This window comes from Strix aluco, chromosome 15 (genome assembly GCF_031877795.1).
Source record: "Strix aluco isolate bStrAlu1 chromosome 15, bStrAlu1.hap1, whole genome shotgun sequence".
Taxonomy (NCBI): Eukaryota; Metazoa; Chordata; class Aves; order Strigiformes; family Strigidae; genus Strix; species Strix aluco.
The window spans coordinates 3,859,120-3,876,256 of NC_133945.1; the positions used below are offsets into that span (position 1 = coordinate 3,859,120).

Below are 17,137 nucleotides of genomic sequence, written 5' to 3' on the forward strand. Positions count from 1 at the left end.
TTTATTTCCTTCCCAGGATGAAAAATCTGTCTTTTCTTAGCACGGTCATTAATTTCTCCAACAAAGCACTTGCAGCACACTTGGAGCTCCAGCTTGCTCTTGCCGTTTCCCCAATGCTCTTACAAGGGAGGCTGCTGTGCTTTAGTCCTCCTCAGACACACGAGCCCTGTGACGTTGTACATACACAGAAAACAAGGAGCATGAACCAAACCCAACTACAGTTGCACCAGCAGGAAGAAAAGGCACCGGAGGGGCTCTGTGCAGGCCAAAGGCTGCCCACCCCGACCAGCACCACTTGCGGGCAGAGCCTAGGGCTGCTCCCATGAGGGGAGCACGCTGCAGGAGCAGAAGGCTCCTGGGGCACCAGACGAAGCCTGACACCAGACGAAGCCGTGCCTAGCGCCGTCTCAAGTGCTGCAGGCCTGAAAAGAGCAGACTCGCCCTTGTAAAACTGAAAGCAACCACTGAAAATGAACGGGTCCGTCAATACCCCATGGACATATGTGCTGGGGCGTATCTATTTCACCATTTTACAGTTTCAAAGGAATCCCATGAAAATCTAGCCCAAATAGACAGATGGCCAGAGCTCAGCATTCCCAGTCACCACATATAAGCAATAACAGGGTACCCAAAAGCAGGACCCTGGAACACACGCGCAGCCGGACAGACATCTCCGCAGAGGGAGGTCAGGCACCGCTGGCTGTTAAGCTCAGTTATATCATCAGTTGATGCCTATGGCCACACGTAGGAAAGAAAACACTTTGATCTGCTGTACATGTCAGGAACTAAACCCAGGGTTTTTACCCTGCAGGTGTTAAATCAGTGTATAAGCCCCAGGAGGATATGTCCAACTAACAAAGCTCCCATCAGCATGGTGTTCAGCTGCAGCCAGCCTCAGCTCAGTTACGTCCTATCAAACAGGCGTGAGGTGGACTTGAAGTAGGCCATGTCCAAAGATGCTCCAGTTATTTAATTCACTCATCAGCAATATTCAAGTTGAAGATTTGCAGTTTCCCCACTTAGCTTCTCAGATGACAAAGCAGCTTGCTGATTTACCATCATCACATCAAATGGCTCTTTGGTGCCAATGCCATCTCTCAGGAGAAGATGGAAGGACAGGTAGAAAGGCCTGCACCTACCTGAGAAGGTGCCTCCCCACAAGCTCAGTGCAGAAAGGTTGGAAACGCCGTATCAGACAACCAATATTGTCACCCTGAGGCACTCGGCAACAGCACACCAGAACCAAACATCTGCCACAGAAGACCAGCCAGCGGTCTGGGGAAAAGGCTGGATTCACCTGAAGCCCCACTAGAAGTCTCCAGTACATCTCCTGCTTCCTTCCCTGAAACCTCCCCATGGGTGAAAACAAGGACAATAACAGAGTCTCCCAGGGAAGCTGTGTGGTTTGTGTGTTCCTCCTGAAACATCACAAGGCTTAATCCCAGTGCAAAGGAGTTGGTGCCTTTTTATGGCAAGCAAAGGTCTGCAGTCAAAACAAATCCCCTTCTCAAGCCAGCATCAGGCACCAGGACCCTATTTTCCCTACTTTTTGGGCTGACAATGTTCTGTCCTACCACCCAAGCAGCCCCTGCCCAACCTATTGCTCCTGAGCTGATGCCACAGATGCTCACCAGAGGTACCTTAAATGGCCACAAGGAACAGTAAATGATCATTTGAACAAAAACCTGGATGAAACAGCTGAGCTACGGGCTGGATTTGCTGTTGACTTTCAAGCCTGAAAGAGGAACCCACCCATAAAAACACAGAGGCCAACTATTGAAAGGGAAAGAACCCTGCCAGAGGGGAAATAGCATGAACCAAAACCAGACTCAGCACGTACTCCCCTCCAGCCCCAGTGTACCACAGACCACGCATGTGTCTCCTCCTCACCATGCAATGTAGTTATTGCCATAGTTGAATGCAGGAGGACTTGAACTCAAGGACCCAGGTCCAGCATGGCCTTATTAATGTCCCTAGGAGCTTCCCCATGTGAAGCTCCATACCCGGTCTCCTCCAGCAATCACTTCCCTCCCTCTTCTCCCCAGGAGGGGCCCAGGAAAGAGTGCCATGACCCCACCACCCCACAGGGCAACTGGGTGCACAGAGGGTCTTTCCAGGACAGCAGCTTTCATACTGCTTTCCTCAAAATGTCCAGAAGCACTGAAACATTTCACAAGGCAGGACATTTCTTCTGTCAGGAAACATGAAGATCCAGAAGTTGAACATTGTCATGCTGGTAGCCGGGCATCTCAGAAAAGCTATTCTCTCTACCTTGGAAAGCCACTTCTGTAATAGCCAAAGAAAACAGAGGGAAATCCTCACCCCCACAAACCATAATTCTGCCTTTCTACTCTACTGCCAGTTGGTCTTGTGTCCCAGTTCACCTTCTCCTGGGCTGCTTGGAGGCTTCAGCAAAGACAGATTCAGCAGGCTGACAGCAAGCACGCCCCTTGCCATGGAACGAGATGGCAAGAGCTCCACAGGCAAAGCATCCATCCCACCCCTCTTCAGTCTAGTCGTCCCTCCCCTAGCCCTCCTCCTCCAGGGTGAGGATCAGCAAGGCTGAAGGTCTCACAGCTGTGGGCCATACAGCCACCCCATCACCACTCCTCTGCAGCTATTCTTGTCCTCTGGTGTGATCAGGCTCAGACTGGAGATTCAACTGCAGCAGCAGGAGTGAGGAAAAACAGTTTTCTACATGTGACAGGCAAAGACCTCTAAACAGTCAGTGCAGAAAGAGATAAATCTCCTTTTCTTTTCAGGAGATCAAGACCCAACTATGCAAGTGGGACAGCCTCCAAAGGCACCTTACTCTCTGTTGAAGCCTGGGCTGTTTCTGCCTCTGCAAATGCTCCCTTGTAGAGATAAGGCTTGGCTTTCTGAAGCTTGCAAACTAGTCATTAAAAAAATAAAACACAAGGGGGGAGAGAAGCAAGATGAACAAAATGCTAATAGGAACCCCCAGGTCAAACCGCCTCCCCTGTCACCGGGGCCCTCCTCTTGCCAGCACATTCCTGCCACTAATGAGGCCCCACCACTTCCTCCTCCCTCCTCAAGTTGCTCCTGGTGATGCAAATCCATCGTCTTTGTTTCTATTCTTGGAGTAAAAACAGAACCAAAGTAAATAGCAAAACAGCTCTTAGGTTTCAGGATCCTTTCTTTTTCCATCCTTCCCAACTGCAGCAAGGCTGTTGTTGCCGTCAAAGCGAGGTGACACCCGACCCCAGACATCGTCTTGTTCCCACCGGAAATGCTGTGCTTAATCTTCAGCCTCCCCTTTGAGATCTCTGCCAGCTCCTTCTCCGAACCTCCGCTTCACTGTGCTCCTTGGGAGGTTTCAGACGTCACCACAAGAGAGCCCACGGAGAGCCTGCCAAGAATTCTGGTGATGGCAGAGAGCTCTCCCCATCCCCAGTCCTTTTACAGAAGGCTGGAGACGCATCCCCACCAGACCTTCTGCCTTCCACTAGCACCCTTACCCAAAGAGCTGAACCTGCTGCAGTCTGTGCCCGGAGAGACCTCAGGGTGCCCAGGGTGTTCCCACGTTCCAGGGTGGGCACCGATGCACGTGCACACAGGGGGAAAGGAGACACATGGCAACACAAGTTAGACACATCACCTCTCCCCTATACGTGCCAGTGTCCCGTGAAGCAGGGTGACAGCCGTCCTGCCACATCACGCTTTCAGGGAAGCTGCTCATGCAGGGAAGGGCCAGGGCTGGAGATCAGGGCTGGGGGCTGAGCTCCCATGGAAGCTGCAGATGCAGGAGGGGCAGGTAAGGCAGCCTTTGTGCGAGAAAAAGCTCTATTCAGATGCGGTTTGTGGTCTCTAACAATGTCCCCCAAAGTCACTTGCTCCTTAGTTGAGGTCCAACAAAGCCAAGCAGGCAGCAAACCCTACCTTAGGTGCTGGGACCCCGAGTGCCTGCTGCAGGACGAGCACGCTCTGGGTGGCACCAGGGTCCCATCCCAGCACTCTCCCCACCATCATGGCTCACACTGGAAAGCAGACAGCAGCAAAGAGCCAAGCCTGAGCTCGAGGTGCAGATGCAGGGGAGAGTGCAGAGCCCTGACAGCATCATTAACGATGAGCGGTCAGATGTGACCCCCATGTTCAGACTCGGTAACCCCCCAATTCCTTGGGGAGCTCTGGCAGTTTTCGCCAGGCTCCCAAGGTGCAAGGAGTGGGGAGGCCATAAGGCTTTGGAGGCTGAAGGAGAACTCGCACCTCCCCAGTGAGGGCAGCGATAGGTAAAATGAAGCCCTTCTTCCAGACATGGGGGAAGAGAAGTCCGAGCAGCCCGAGAAGCTGCTGCTCTGCGGTGGGTACCGGTGCACCGAAGCACAGTGCTGCAGAGACCTCTTGCAGCACACAAGTGCTACTGCACCCACGCACCAACACCTCAGAGCATCTCCCGGAGCCGCATGGTTTCTAACGGAAAAAGCACTTTACAGCACACTGATGATTTATCCTGTGCATCCCCAGGCAGGCTGCACCTGGTGGGGCTTTGCAGAATCCAGTTGATGGCATCCAGCACGCACAAAGTGACACTTACAGACAGCCACTACACCAAACTGCTCCCAATTCTGCAGCTGAACCCGCTTGCCAGATCCTTGAGTCTACATGAAGCCACAATGATGTCCAAAAGGGCTTATTCAGGCACAGGCACCTCCCTGATGAATCTGCTTGCAGGAGAAGTACTCTGAAGCGTTTAAACCTCAGGCTGTCAAAGTACTTTCTTTGCTGGCAGTCTCCAATAGCTAATGAAACGCATTTTGGGGATTGCACTTGAAAAGCTGCACCATTTACTCGTGAACCTGGGGCACCTGCCCTCCTCAGATCAAGACAACCCAAAAACCTGTAGACTGTGAGCTCTGAGTTGTAAGACTCAGACTACAGCAACCAGGTTTACTGTCCGATATCTGGAAAAGCAACAGCAAGAGGGCTTAAGAGGTAGAGCAGAGGGGCAGATCTACCAAGGGAAACACAAAAAAGGTCCATAGATGAACCAAGAGGCCCTACAGTCAGCAGAGGATGTGATCTACTACACCTGGTCTGAGCAGCAATCAGGATCCAGAGACCCACCAACCACAAAGCCATTCTTGCTGGCAAATCACAGAGCCCAGAAGTGAGAAGAAAAAGAAATCAGGATGACAAAAACACTTGACTGTGCACATTGGGACCAACAGGAACAACCCTGGCAGCTGGGATGCCTCTGGCTGGATGCAAAGGCCAGGAAGGACCCGGCGGCAGACATGTGGCCACTGTCTCCATCACACCCAGCTGTTGGGGAGGGGACAGCCAGCCAAAGGCAGGCGAAGAAGCTGTGTCACAGAGAGCCCACACAAGCCTCGGTGTGCTCAGCAAGACTGAGCCATCCAAAAGTGTTTCCTCTTCCATACAGCTGGGTCACCGCTGGCTGCTGGCCAAAGCATCCCCAGCCCACCTCGCATTGCTGAGGCCCCAGACCAGGCTGCAGCACCAACCAGAAAACTCGTTCAAGTTTCATGTTGTGAGGCACCAGTCCTGCCATAGAAGAGGAATACTCCAGCTCATGAAATAATGTCTCGCTTATTTTAAATCACTGTAGTTGTTTTCTTCTTTCACACAAACTTCAAATACCAAAGGACACGGTGCACATTTTTAGCGAGTCTAGCTTGGAGAAGCGGAGTAAAATTGGAAGTTGGCAAAGGACTCTGCTTTCCTCCTCCTCAGCCCCGCTGCTTTCTGTGCATTTGATGCTCCTTGCCCAGAAGCAAAATGCTAAGGCATTGGAGGCTGGAAAGTTGCTGCTTTTCTGTCAGCTCGTTGGATGCTCCCTCCACCACCTCCCAAACCAGCCTTGCACGCGGCTGATCCCAGGCTGCTCCTTCCCAAAGCAAAGCCAGCAGAGGGAGCAAACACTGCGGGTTTGCGGGGAAATCACAGTGGTTTTCAACTGTGGTTATTATATTTTGAATCTAGAGGTTATTTCCTAGTAGTTTGCATAAGTTATTTGGAAAGGCCCAAGTTAAGGACCAAAGCCAGCCTGCATCCTCTCTTATAAGAGCCCTGGAAAATTATATATAGTTTGCGGTAGTATCCAACCTGCAAAATCGCAGTATTCAAATCAAAACCAAAGTCCCTCAGCAATAAACACCTTCCAGATTCAAGCACAGAGGCCCATAGCTACTGTCTATTTATTTTAAAGCACTGTACTCTTGAACTCCTGAAAGACTGCCCGCATCACTTACAGCAATCAGGAGAGGCTTCCTACAGGTGCTTTACAAATGCAGGGTGGTTTTGCCCTGTATTAAGCATTAAATAAATATCAACTAATAGATTTAAGACACAAGTTACTGAGTATTTTCCCTTCAGAAAACCCGAAAATCTCTCTAATGCAAGAACTGGGAGGGAATACATGCTTGGTTCTGCCTGCGGGTCCCCACAACCCAAAGCTGTTTACTGGTAGAGGCTGGTGCACCCCACCAGGCTGTAAACGCTTTATACAACCAGTCAGCATCTATGCACCCACCCTGCGGATGCACCGAGCTTTTTCGTTGTGGGTGGAGGAAGGCTGCCACAGGGCCGGGAAGTGAGGATTTGCAGAGTGGAAGAGGGAAGAGTGTGTGCAAGGTTTTGGGAACCTGCTGCATGTCACACGTCAGCACTGACCAAACACTGCACAAGGTGGGATAAGCAATTAAGGTGTCGTCAGCTGCCCCTTTGCAAAGCCATTAAACCTCTGCCGCTGGAGTGCTGCATGGTTACCTGCTGCTCTCACCCGGGATCTTCTCTGTTATTGCCCGTGCTGTTGGAGCTTGTAACCTTTCCACGCTAACATGCTGGGTTTGGCCACAAACACACCCTGACTGCAGGGACAGGCTTCTTCAGCCATCCTGGCAGGCCAACACTGGCACCACCAAGACAGCTGAGAGCACCAGAAAGACGCCCTGATAGCAGAAACATGACACAGGCAGCTCCCAGGCTGTGCCCTGCTCACCTAACCTCTACTACGCCTGGTCTGAGCAGCAATCAGGATCCAGAGACCCACCAACCACAAAGCCATTCTTGCTGGCAAATCACATGGGAGGAGAATTCATGGCTGAGCCAGTATTTTCTGGAAGGAAGAAGAAATGCTGTCTCTTGGCTGTTTGCATCTTGCTGCGAAGCATCATGCTGGCTTGCAGTGCTCACACATCCCTTCGCTTTCCTGCAGGGCTGTAAATCGTCCCAGCACGCTGGGTGTCGAGTCACTAGTGCTTTCCCTTACCCTGTAAGTCTGGACACCTCTGCCCATCCCTGCTGCAGAGGCAGGTGGGCAATTAAACACACACAGACCCACCCTTGTGTGGAGCTGAAGACAGGACAGAGCTGAGCCACCACCAGGCAAACACCACAGCCCCATCCCAGCCGCCCACTGCAGGTACACACCCAGCAGTGGCAGTGTGTTGGGAAATGCAGCCACAAATTTACAGTCCCCAAAGGCAAACAGGGGAAACCACGCAAACCAGGGCAGGGTCAGGAACTACACAAGTTCACAGAGCTCCAGGGAATCAACTCTGCAAGCACCGCAGCCCAGCACTGTCCCAGCAGGCTGTCTGTGTTTCTGGCCATCTGGCTTTGTGTGATACTTGGATTTAATTGTCTTTTTCCTATTCTCACAGACAAGTTCCCCACTGACTGCAGAAAGGATGGGAAGGTGAGGAAGGTAAGCACAACATAGCAGTTGAGCATGGTTTGGGAATATCGTCAGTATTAGTCTGATGTTCATACAGATAGACATCATTCCAGAAAAACAAAGACTTCGAATGACCTGCATTTTGAACTTTTAAAATAGACAAAATACACCTTTACACATCTGAGCAAATCCCACCTCCAGATCCCCCCATAAACAGACAACCAGCACAGCATGTTGGCTGACATTAAGCAGAACTCCCCCTCCCAACCATCAGAGTCACCCCTGCACGAGCAGGGGACCGACAGCCCTTTGGTGCAGCAGGGCCCCTCTGCACCCACTGCCGCCCCTTCAGAGATGTTTAGGATACAGTGGGACATCCTGATGTGCCCGGACCTATCCTTTCACACACGCTGCAGTGCCAAGAAAGGTTTGGGGTAAATGCTGAGGCTGCATCCCTCCATCCCTTCCCCACACAACCATCCTCCCACTGCACTGTAGTAACACCTCCAAGATGCCCAACCCTTGTCCAGATTTGGCTGAAGCTGCCCAACACACACAGAAAGCCCTGGGGAAGGCTGGAGGTGGGAAGAGGTGAATAGAATAAACCTCTCTCCATCAGGAGGGCATGCTAAAAATGTTCCTGCACAAAGGGGGACAATCCTGTGCCCAAGCCTTGAGCCCCAAGTGGTCTGTGAGCCATGGGCAGGAAGGCAAGGAAGGGTTGACAGAGCCCAGGCAGGAGGTTTCACTGTACGGAGAGCCAGCACGCGCTACAGAAGCAGCAGAGGCAGGGAGAAAATAATTATTTGCCCATCTCGCACCTGTCTCAGTCAAGCTCTCCCAGGCATTTGCCTTCATAAACATCAGAGTAACGAAAATTTGACATTAAATGCCCAAGGCGCAGAATAAATTCTTAGACTGCACTGGTGGATTTTCCCCCATCCTAATGTCAGAGACAGAGCTGAACATGAAACAGTCCGTGGCAGAGGTGGACAGGAGGAGCACAATCCTACAGTCTAATCCAGGTTTTGAGGAAATAACTATAGCTGCTCTGGGATCCTGCTGCCCTGCCCGTGCCTCGCTCAGAGACCTGCCAATCCTGCAGCAGGAGGTGGGTGCCAGAGACACCTGGCTCCAGCAGCTCCAGCAGGGAGGGGAGCCGGCATGGCTCGGCAAAAACCAAACTTAGTTCAGCAAGTCTCATCCTCAGAAGATGCCCTTGCATGGGGTGGGGGGGCCTCAGTGAGCCCCTCCACACCCACCAAGCAAGGCAGCAGCATCTCCCTACGGCAAATGGCACATAAGATCACTTCTGCCAGCACTGAACTTGCACAGCATCGCAGGGTCACTTCACTCTAACATGGGTGCGAAGCATTCGCTGCACGTGCTCGATTCCAAAGAGCAGCCATGGGCACACCCGCCCCAGCTCGCTCAGTTTACACTGTTTATCACAGATACCTGTTCCCAGTTCTGCTCTGAAAAAGTGGGATGTATCGCACTGGCCACATACACCACCAGGAAGCCCCTCTCTACCAGCTCAGCTTTCAGTGGTCCCCACAAAGCTGCGCTCTCTAATTCCTCCCCACAGGAGACATTTTCCTTTGTGTGGAGATGCTAAGAGCAGACCTGCAGCATGCTTAATCTTCCCAAGCCATCACTGCTTTTACTACAGGCACCTCCAAGCATTTTCTGGGACACTACAAGCTGCCATTGCAAATAAAACCATGCTCTCCAAAGCAACGAGCCAGGTACGTTTCAGTTCCGAGCACCACTGTGTCAGTTCACTCCCGCACTCATTTGCAAAGCAGAGTGATTCACCGGCTGCCTCCCCCCCCCCCCCCCCCCCCGTCGGTGCCGGCTCCCAGGGTCTGCTCTGCTGCCTGCTCTCCCGCAAATAAGCTGCTATCTGGCTCAAGTGTCACGTTATTTATCAGGTTCGTATTTTTTTTAAATACTCAATGAACAATAGTCAGCAAGTGAGTAATTTGCCAAGGTGGGGTTGGGCACAGTCAGATGATACACAGTGTGCATCCCTCATCTACCTTCGCATTTACCTCCTTAAGACAGTCACTGTAATTGTGCTTTGCAAAACCGAGGGCAGCATGTGTGTAGATCCAGTATGACTCTCATCGCTCTACTCCACCTCCTCAGGAAATGGAGCTGACCTGCCTCTTGCAGGGCTCCAGCCTCTAAGTTTATTATTTTTTTCCCTTTTTTTTTGTTACACTGAACTACAGGGCACAAACAAGTATCGACTGGCTGTTTGCTAACATCTTCTGACATCAGGTATGAGAGCACGGTTTTGTAGCAGTGTCAGAACACAACCAAATAAAATAAAGCGAGCAGGAGAGTGTTACCACCGGTGTGATTTCACTGGTATCGGTGGGATTACAGCAGGGCTGAGCGTGACTTTGCTGTCACCATAAGCATCACACCAGAGCCTCTGGCACTGGCTGCATACAGCAGACAACAGACTGCACCCAACAGTCTTGGTAATTCCCCGCACACTTCAGAACAAGACCAAACCATCGGGATAAGGCAGGGTTGGATCCCTCTGAGCAGAAACCGCTCTGCTCCGGGCTCTGCCCAGCTCTCCTGGCACCAACAACCCAGACCGGGACATTCACATCCCATGGACTGGTGCTGCTCTGGGGTGAGGCAGCTTCTGCACAGACCCATGAGCTCCAGCTCCCCAACATCGCTGCAGTGTCCATCGGGAACAGGAGTTTCTGGATTGATCATTATCCATGGGAATAGGAAACCCGGATGGGTACATATCAACCAGTGCCTGCCTCCTTCTACAGCCCAGGCCAGATTTGATCAGGTTTCTGTCAAAAAGCAAGTTTGTCTCCTCGTTGCCTCATTTTCCCAGGCTCTACTCTTCTGGTTAGCCTCTTCTCCTTCATTATGGGTTTTGTAAGGCAAGGATTACCTCTGCTCAACTTCTCTGTAGAGCTCCCAAGACAAACAGAGCTCTAAATCTTTCCTGGAGGGAACAGACATTTCATAACAGAATGACTGCCTGGAAAAAATACCATACAAAAAATACTAATAATTAAAAAATAAAATAAATCATTGCATGAGAACACAGCCGGGAAAGCAAAACAACCCAGTCTCACCTACCTGAAACATGCATGAACTAAAGCAAGCAGAAGTGTCAGGCCAGTTGGGGCAGGACCAGGGATGGCAGAGCTGGACCAGCTGCTGTGGCATGACAATGCCAACCACCACTCTCCTCCATCTCACCTGCACAAACCGGCTAACTCTTCCATGATGCACAAAGAGCAGCATTTTATTTCAGAGGAGCAGGGGGGGTTGCATAGAGACCTGCTGCAAATCAAGTTAATGACTCATTGGCCAGCACACCAGGACCCGGGGCCCTGCCAGCTCTTCCTCTTCGGGGAGCAGCAGGAGCTGCACCGTCAGCTTAATGGGTTTCCTTATAACATCACAATGTCAGTGGGCAGTACCAGAACGACTGGCCTAGATACAGAGTACTTCAAAATCCCAAGGCGAAAAAGTACAAATTCACTCAGAGCCCTGCTGTAATCTGCAGTGATTGTCCCATCACAGACAGTGACTCAGTCCTAGGTGACCTCCTTTAACACTCCGTAAGGCTAATACTGAGCTTAATAGGGTTAATCTGCCTTTAATGACCAGGGCTCCCGCAAAGCCAAGAAGTTTCACCACAGCCTGTAACGCAGCCATCCCATCATTGCTCTCCTCCTCCCCCCAGGCAAGGGAAACTGCAGAAGGTCCCATCCCTGCTTCTTGCTGCCTGTCTCAGAGGCAGCACAGAGCCAGCTGGACACAAAAACCAAAACAGTCCCTTGGCCATCACTGAGTGACCCAAAACAAGACACGCAAGGTCTCAGAGCACCGTCCCAGCCCTGGCCATGGCCATCACCTCCATCACAGCACGCACTCGCTGGACCCACTGGGACAAGGCACGGGATCCATGTGAGAGACAGATGTCAAAAGCCATCAAATGCTCCTCTTTCTCAAAGGCAGAAATGTCGCCAACGTTACAAGCCTTAGAGGAGTTAAAAGGAAAGGCTTATTAGAAAGAAAACTCGTTCTGACAATCACAAAAATTGGAAGCCATTTAAAATTCAAATTATGCAAATACAAGTAATCTGTACGTGCAGATCCATCATATGCCTGCAGTGGGACCACAGACAGATGCCACCAGCTACGTGGCTGGGGGAAACCCGCCCTCCACCATGCTCTGGGAGGAAGGCAGGCGTGCTCGCCTCCGGCACACACAGGAAGGGCAGCCACTCCTGGGGAACAGGGCTGGAGCAGGATTTGCAGGTGCTCCCTCTGCACTGGCAGGGAAGCAGAAAGATGCTTCAGCAACACCGGCAGCACTCCAGCGTGCCATACCCCAGGGGTGCAGGGAGGCAAGCTTCAAAAGTTTTCACACGAGCTGTAATAAATTCTCCCTTGGAGAAGCTTAAATGCCCATGACCAACACAAAGCCTTCATTAGGCAGAGGGTCTTGTCAAATGGATGCAAGACAGCTGCGTGGCACCGGATGCGTGAGAGCAATAGCTCTGCCCCATCTCCATCCACTCTGCCAGGTTAGGGTCCCGGATGCTCCCCCAAAAGCCCTGCAACAGGACCCTCTCCCCTCACTCAGCAATTCCCAAAATAGAAAGCCAAGCAGCTGCATCACAAGGCAAAGGCAGCTCAGACTGTCAGCATGGGAAGAGCAAAGCCAGAAATCTGATGTTACGAGCTGGGTAAGCGCAGCAGCCCAGAAAAATGAATCAAGCTTTAAATATGGACTTTTCTAAAAGGTCCCAGATGAGCCACTGCAGAAAAGGCAAATCATATTCTCTTCTGTAAATGCTCTGACGTGCTCGATGAGAGAGGCTCTCACCTGGTACCAATTCCCCCACCAGCTGCACTCACAGAGCCCGGGCTGGGCAGAGCAGGCGTCACACAATGGGCCAGGGCACACACAAACCCAGGGGAAACTGCAACACCCCCAGCACGGAGATGGAAAGTAATTACCAAACCTGGGGAGGACGTGGAGCCCAGCCCTACCTACCTGTTCTTGGAAATAACTTCCCCAGGTTGGCAGGACCTTTACTTTGAACTTAACCAGGCTCTCTAGCTGTGTGGGGAATACTGGTCCCATACTGGCCTGAGCCTCAGCTAACAAGCTGTCAGCTCAGCTTCCTGCACCCTCACTGCCCCAAGCCTCCACTGAAGGGCCCTGCTGATGCCCTTTCCAGGTAGGATGAGCCCACTTTTCTCAGTAGGTCTCACAAGTCTACAGCCAAACATCTTCTAGCTGTTAAAACAAACCAGAAATGACATAGCAAAAAAACCCCAAACAAAGAAACAAACAAACAACTACACTACAAAAATCCTGCTGTGTTCCTTGACGGACAGTCAGGTCCATGGGTACACCAAGGAAAGCTAAAGGTCCCCAAAACCTCAGGAAGTCAAAGACCAAAGCCAACCAGCTGCAGGCAGCATAGAGAGGTGCCAGCATGGTGCTGAGCAGGCAGCAGGCTGGCCCCATGGGCAGAGGCAGTGGGTTGCCCCATGGGCAGAGGCAGTGGGTTGCCCCATGGGGAAGGGCAGAGCCCACATCTCTGCAGGCACCAGGATGCTGCTTGGGCTGAGAGCCCAAGTCCTTCCACGTATTTTGCACCCACCTCCAGTGCAGAAAGGAGGCTGTGGGTGACAGGTCCCAGGGAGATACTGAAAGACCATCCCTGAAAGAGGGGCGGTCCCCAATATCACAGCAGCCTCTTCTCCCTGCCACTCTCCTGGGTGCAGCTTGGGGCTGCAGATCCAGGCTGAAAGACAGATAAAGCAGACATACGTGCCTTACCCCACAGCAGGACCGCCTCATCTTAAACACCTCCAAAATCTTTCAGCCGCTCATTGGACACCCCATCCCACTTCTGCTCGTCTCCATCCCTGAGGCTTTCACCTGCTTCCTGAGCCCGAGGCAGCAGCAGCTCCCACAGACAGTTCACGGGTGCCACCGGCAGCGCTGTGGTTGTGACCAGCTCCCCCAGACTCACCCCCACGGGCATCCACTGCTGCTGCGCATGGAAAAGCATCAACACGCTGCCGAGACCAGAACTGTCCTCCCAGGGAGAAAAGGAATGGTTATGATCAACAGTCCACCCAAGCAGAAGCAGAGAGGGTGAGCCCCCAAAACCACACCATACAGCAGCGCCTCGGCCCAGGGGACACCAGCAGCAGCACCAGTCTGTGTGACCTGGCAGGGCGGATCAGCCCTCCTCCGGGCTACAGGAAAGTTTGTGACTTCAGGGACAGGGGGTCTCAAAAGCTGCGTCTGTCCGAAGCCTACGGCAGAGCGAGCACCGCTGCCTCAGCCAGCAGCTCTCAGTGGCACTTTAGGTTGCTTGGGTGCCCACCCTCCCCTCTGCTCCCATTGTACCGATGCTCTCACCCATTTCCAACCAACATCAAGTGCTTTTCAGCACCAGGACACCCGAGCCCTCATTACAACCCCAAGGCCAGTAACGAGGCAGGAGGAAGGCCATCTGAATCCCTGTATCGGGTGTCTCTGGGAAAGAGAAGAGGCAAAGCCCATTAAACATTGATCAGAGTCTCCCGCAGCTGTGGCACAACCCTGACGCGCCCCCGCCGACCCGCCACCAGGATGCTCCAAAGGGCCAGAAAGGGCTGAGCTGCCCCCAGGTCTCAGCACCAGCTCACTGCTTGCCCCAACCCCTTGCTGTGCTCAGCTGCTGGCCCAGGGCAAACCCTCGAGAAGACCCAGCTGCTCATGCATGTGAGGCAGAGGACAGGAAGACTCCTTTCCTACCTTCAGCTTGGTTTCATACTTTGCACAGCAGAGCCCAGAGCCAAGGCGCTTGCCCCACACATCACCTGCTGAGCACCAGCCACCTCCAAGCCTGCGGCCACCCGGCGGGAAGCGGGGAGCCAGGCAAGTCAGGCAGGGGCTCTGCCACGATGTGGGCAAACTCGAGCTGCTGCCACCATCCGCTCCACCAGGCTGGAGCAGCCTCTTTTTCTGTTGTTTCGGTAATGCTGTGCATAAAAATAGCTCTCTGACATGTCGGTGTTTTTGGGAAGCCACGTGTGTGAACACTGTAGGGTCAGACACCCTGATACTCACAAACTGCCGCCGCAGCTTGGTCTTGACGCGCTCGGCCTTCGTCTCCGCCGGGTGCACGGCATAGCTGAGGGACCCCAGGTGGTTGTCGACAGACAGGCTCTTCCTCATGTAGAAGGAGCGGGTGCGGAAGTAGCTGAATGGGGCATCCTCCACCGCTGTGCCAAGCTGGGGGTTCCTGGGGGGGTCCGTGCAGTCGTCCTCCAGCCGCCAGGCCTCCCCTGGGGAGCAGAAGGATACGCCACCCCATCAGAGCTGCAGCCCGGGCCATGTCCCACCCCTCCAGCCCACTGGTGGGGATGCCCAGTGGACAGCCTGGACCCCTCTGCCCATCCCACACCCCCCAGCACACCGTAGGGTACAGGTGCTGCAGAGCCCCCTCCCCGGAGTGGGTTGGAGGGCACATCCCTGCCTCAAGACCCTGCGTACCCCTGGCCCCTGCCTGCCCCTGGCAACAGCCCCTGCTCCCACCGTGTCCAGCCTCATGTTCCCACAACTCCAACATCTTCCTGGCAGGAATCAGTCAAATACAGCTGAGCACAATGATGACCTGGCCAGAGTCAGGGCCTCCAGGCACCATTGTAGTATAAATATTATTAATCAGAAAAATCAGCAGACAAAAATCCTAATACTTAAAAACTTCCTGCTATTTAACTCTAGTAGGGTTATCCTATTTTAAAGGGTCATTTATAAAGAAATAAAAAACGTCACTCATTCTTCAAGTCCAATAAGACATTCCACACTAAAAGAAAATGTTTTGGGGGTGTTTTTAAAGGAATAAAAATTCTACAATCAGAACCACACCAGTTGTTGCTGCTGGCATTAATGCTACGCACCTGTATCAGACCTCTCTCCTGCAGGTATTCACATGCTCTGTACTTGGTGATGAGAATAAATCTTGCTTTGTGAATGGGAAAACTGAGGCACCACTAATGTTGCAAACTGCAGAAGGATTTACTGCCACCTCCTCCTCCAGAATACTCTTTACGGCATGGCCAAGAGCAAATCAACAGCCCAACCGAGGACAGAAAGCAGACCTCCGGTCTCCTCGAGCTCCGCGCAGCCCATCGCCAGCAGCACCACCTGATGCAGCGCTGCTGGGCTGGAGCACCTGGAGACAAAACCTCATTGATGCTGAGAAAGCAGCGGCAGCAGAGGACAGTCGGCACCCTGCAGAGCTGGTACTCCCAGGGTAGGACTGACCATATTTCATTGCAACAGCAGGGAAAAAAACCAAAACATGATAGGAAATGTCTCCATAATATCACTGCTCTGCTCTTTTCCAAGCAGCCTGGATGCCACGTGCCAAGCTCATCTTTACATCTGGACTTTGTCCTGCCTCCCACCCCCCAGCCAAAATGACTTCTCAATAACCATAACAAATAAACAATAAAACCCTCGTGCTCAATTCTTGTCGAAATGGTCAATTATTAGCCATTGCAGACCAAAAGGGCATTTCACATAATTGTCTTCAGAAACTCTCCCCCTGCTGCAGCCTCTTTCCAAAGCAAGATAATTTGCCTCTGTTTTCTGAAAAACCTGGCATCTTTGGCCATGAATGACCATGACCCTGCTATGCCAGGGCTGAGGAGCAAAATACTTCCAGAGTTTAAAGCAAATAAAGGCCTTAAGGTAAAAACCAGCCACAAAGTGAGTGAAGTCTAGTTTACCCAGCAAGGCTGCGGGTTTGACATTGAGTATGATGAGACTAGTAGGTTGGATGCTGCAGCCTCAGAGCAGCAACCAGCCACTCCATCTTCTGTGTCTCAACAGAAGTGTCTCTTCCCCAAGCTCCCGGAGCTTTTTAAGTGTAAAGACAGATCATTGTGTGCAAAGTCCTGCCAGTGGATCTGAAGGCACAAAATTAAAACCAGCAGAACCGAGAGGGCAAGAGGGAAGAGAGAAAGGAAGAGAGCTTAAAAATGTGAACAAAGAGGCAACCTGGAGCACAGCACTACCTAGCCTCACATCTTTTTTTTTTCCCCTCCCCTACTTTCAATTTAATAAGCTGCTTCTGCTCCTCTCCAAATGTCAACTCATACAACACAGGAACTGCTGTTTGAAAGCTGTGATTATTCAACGCACAAACACGTCAATCGGAGCCCAGATCCAGACTGCCACCACGAGATAGCATCGCTGCGGGGACGCAGCAGCAAACGCCGCGACGCAGGCACCGAGCCCAGGAGGAGACCCACCCAACACGGAGGAAAACCGCACGTGGAAGGAGGAACCAGCCCCGGTGCCCCCATGCTCATCTGTGATGGCTCAGCCACCACCCACACCACGCCATGTCCCCGAGGCTGCCCGCCCCCAGCCCCACAGCATGCCCAGACCCAGCCACCACT

The 17,137-nt window shown here is 52.3% G+C and overlaps 1 protein-coding gene across 4 annotated transcripts in view; it reads right to left on the bottom strand.

Moving 5' to 3' along the window:
- The window catches only part of LOC141930292 (ankyrin repeat and fibronectin type-III domain-containing protein 1-like), a 261,254-nt gene that overhangs the window by 161,090 nt on the left and 83,027 nt on the right, over positions 1-17,137 (bottom strand). For all 4 annotated transcript variants that reach the window (XM_074840948.1, XM_074840951.1, XM_074840947.1 and 1 more), the window contains one exon: positions 14,796-15,013. In XM_074840948.1, the coding sequence (XP_074697049.1) occupies positions 14,796-15,013 (218 nt within the window). The remainder of the gene's footprint in view (positions 1-14,795; positions 15,014-17,137) is intronic.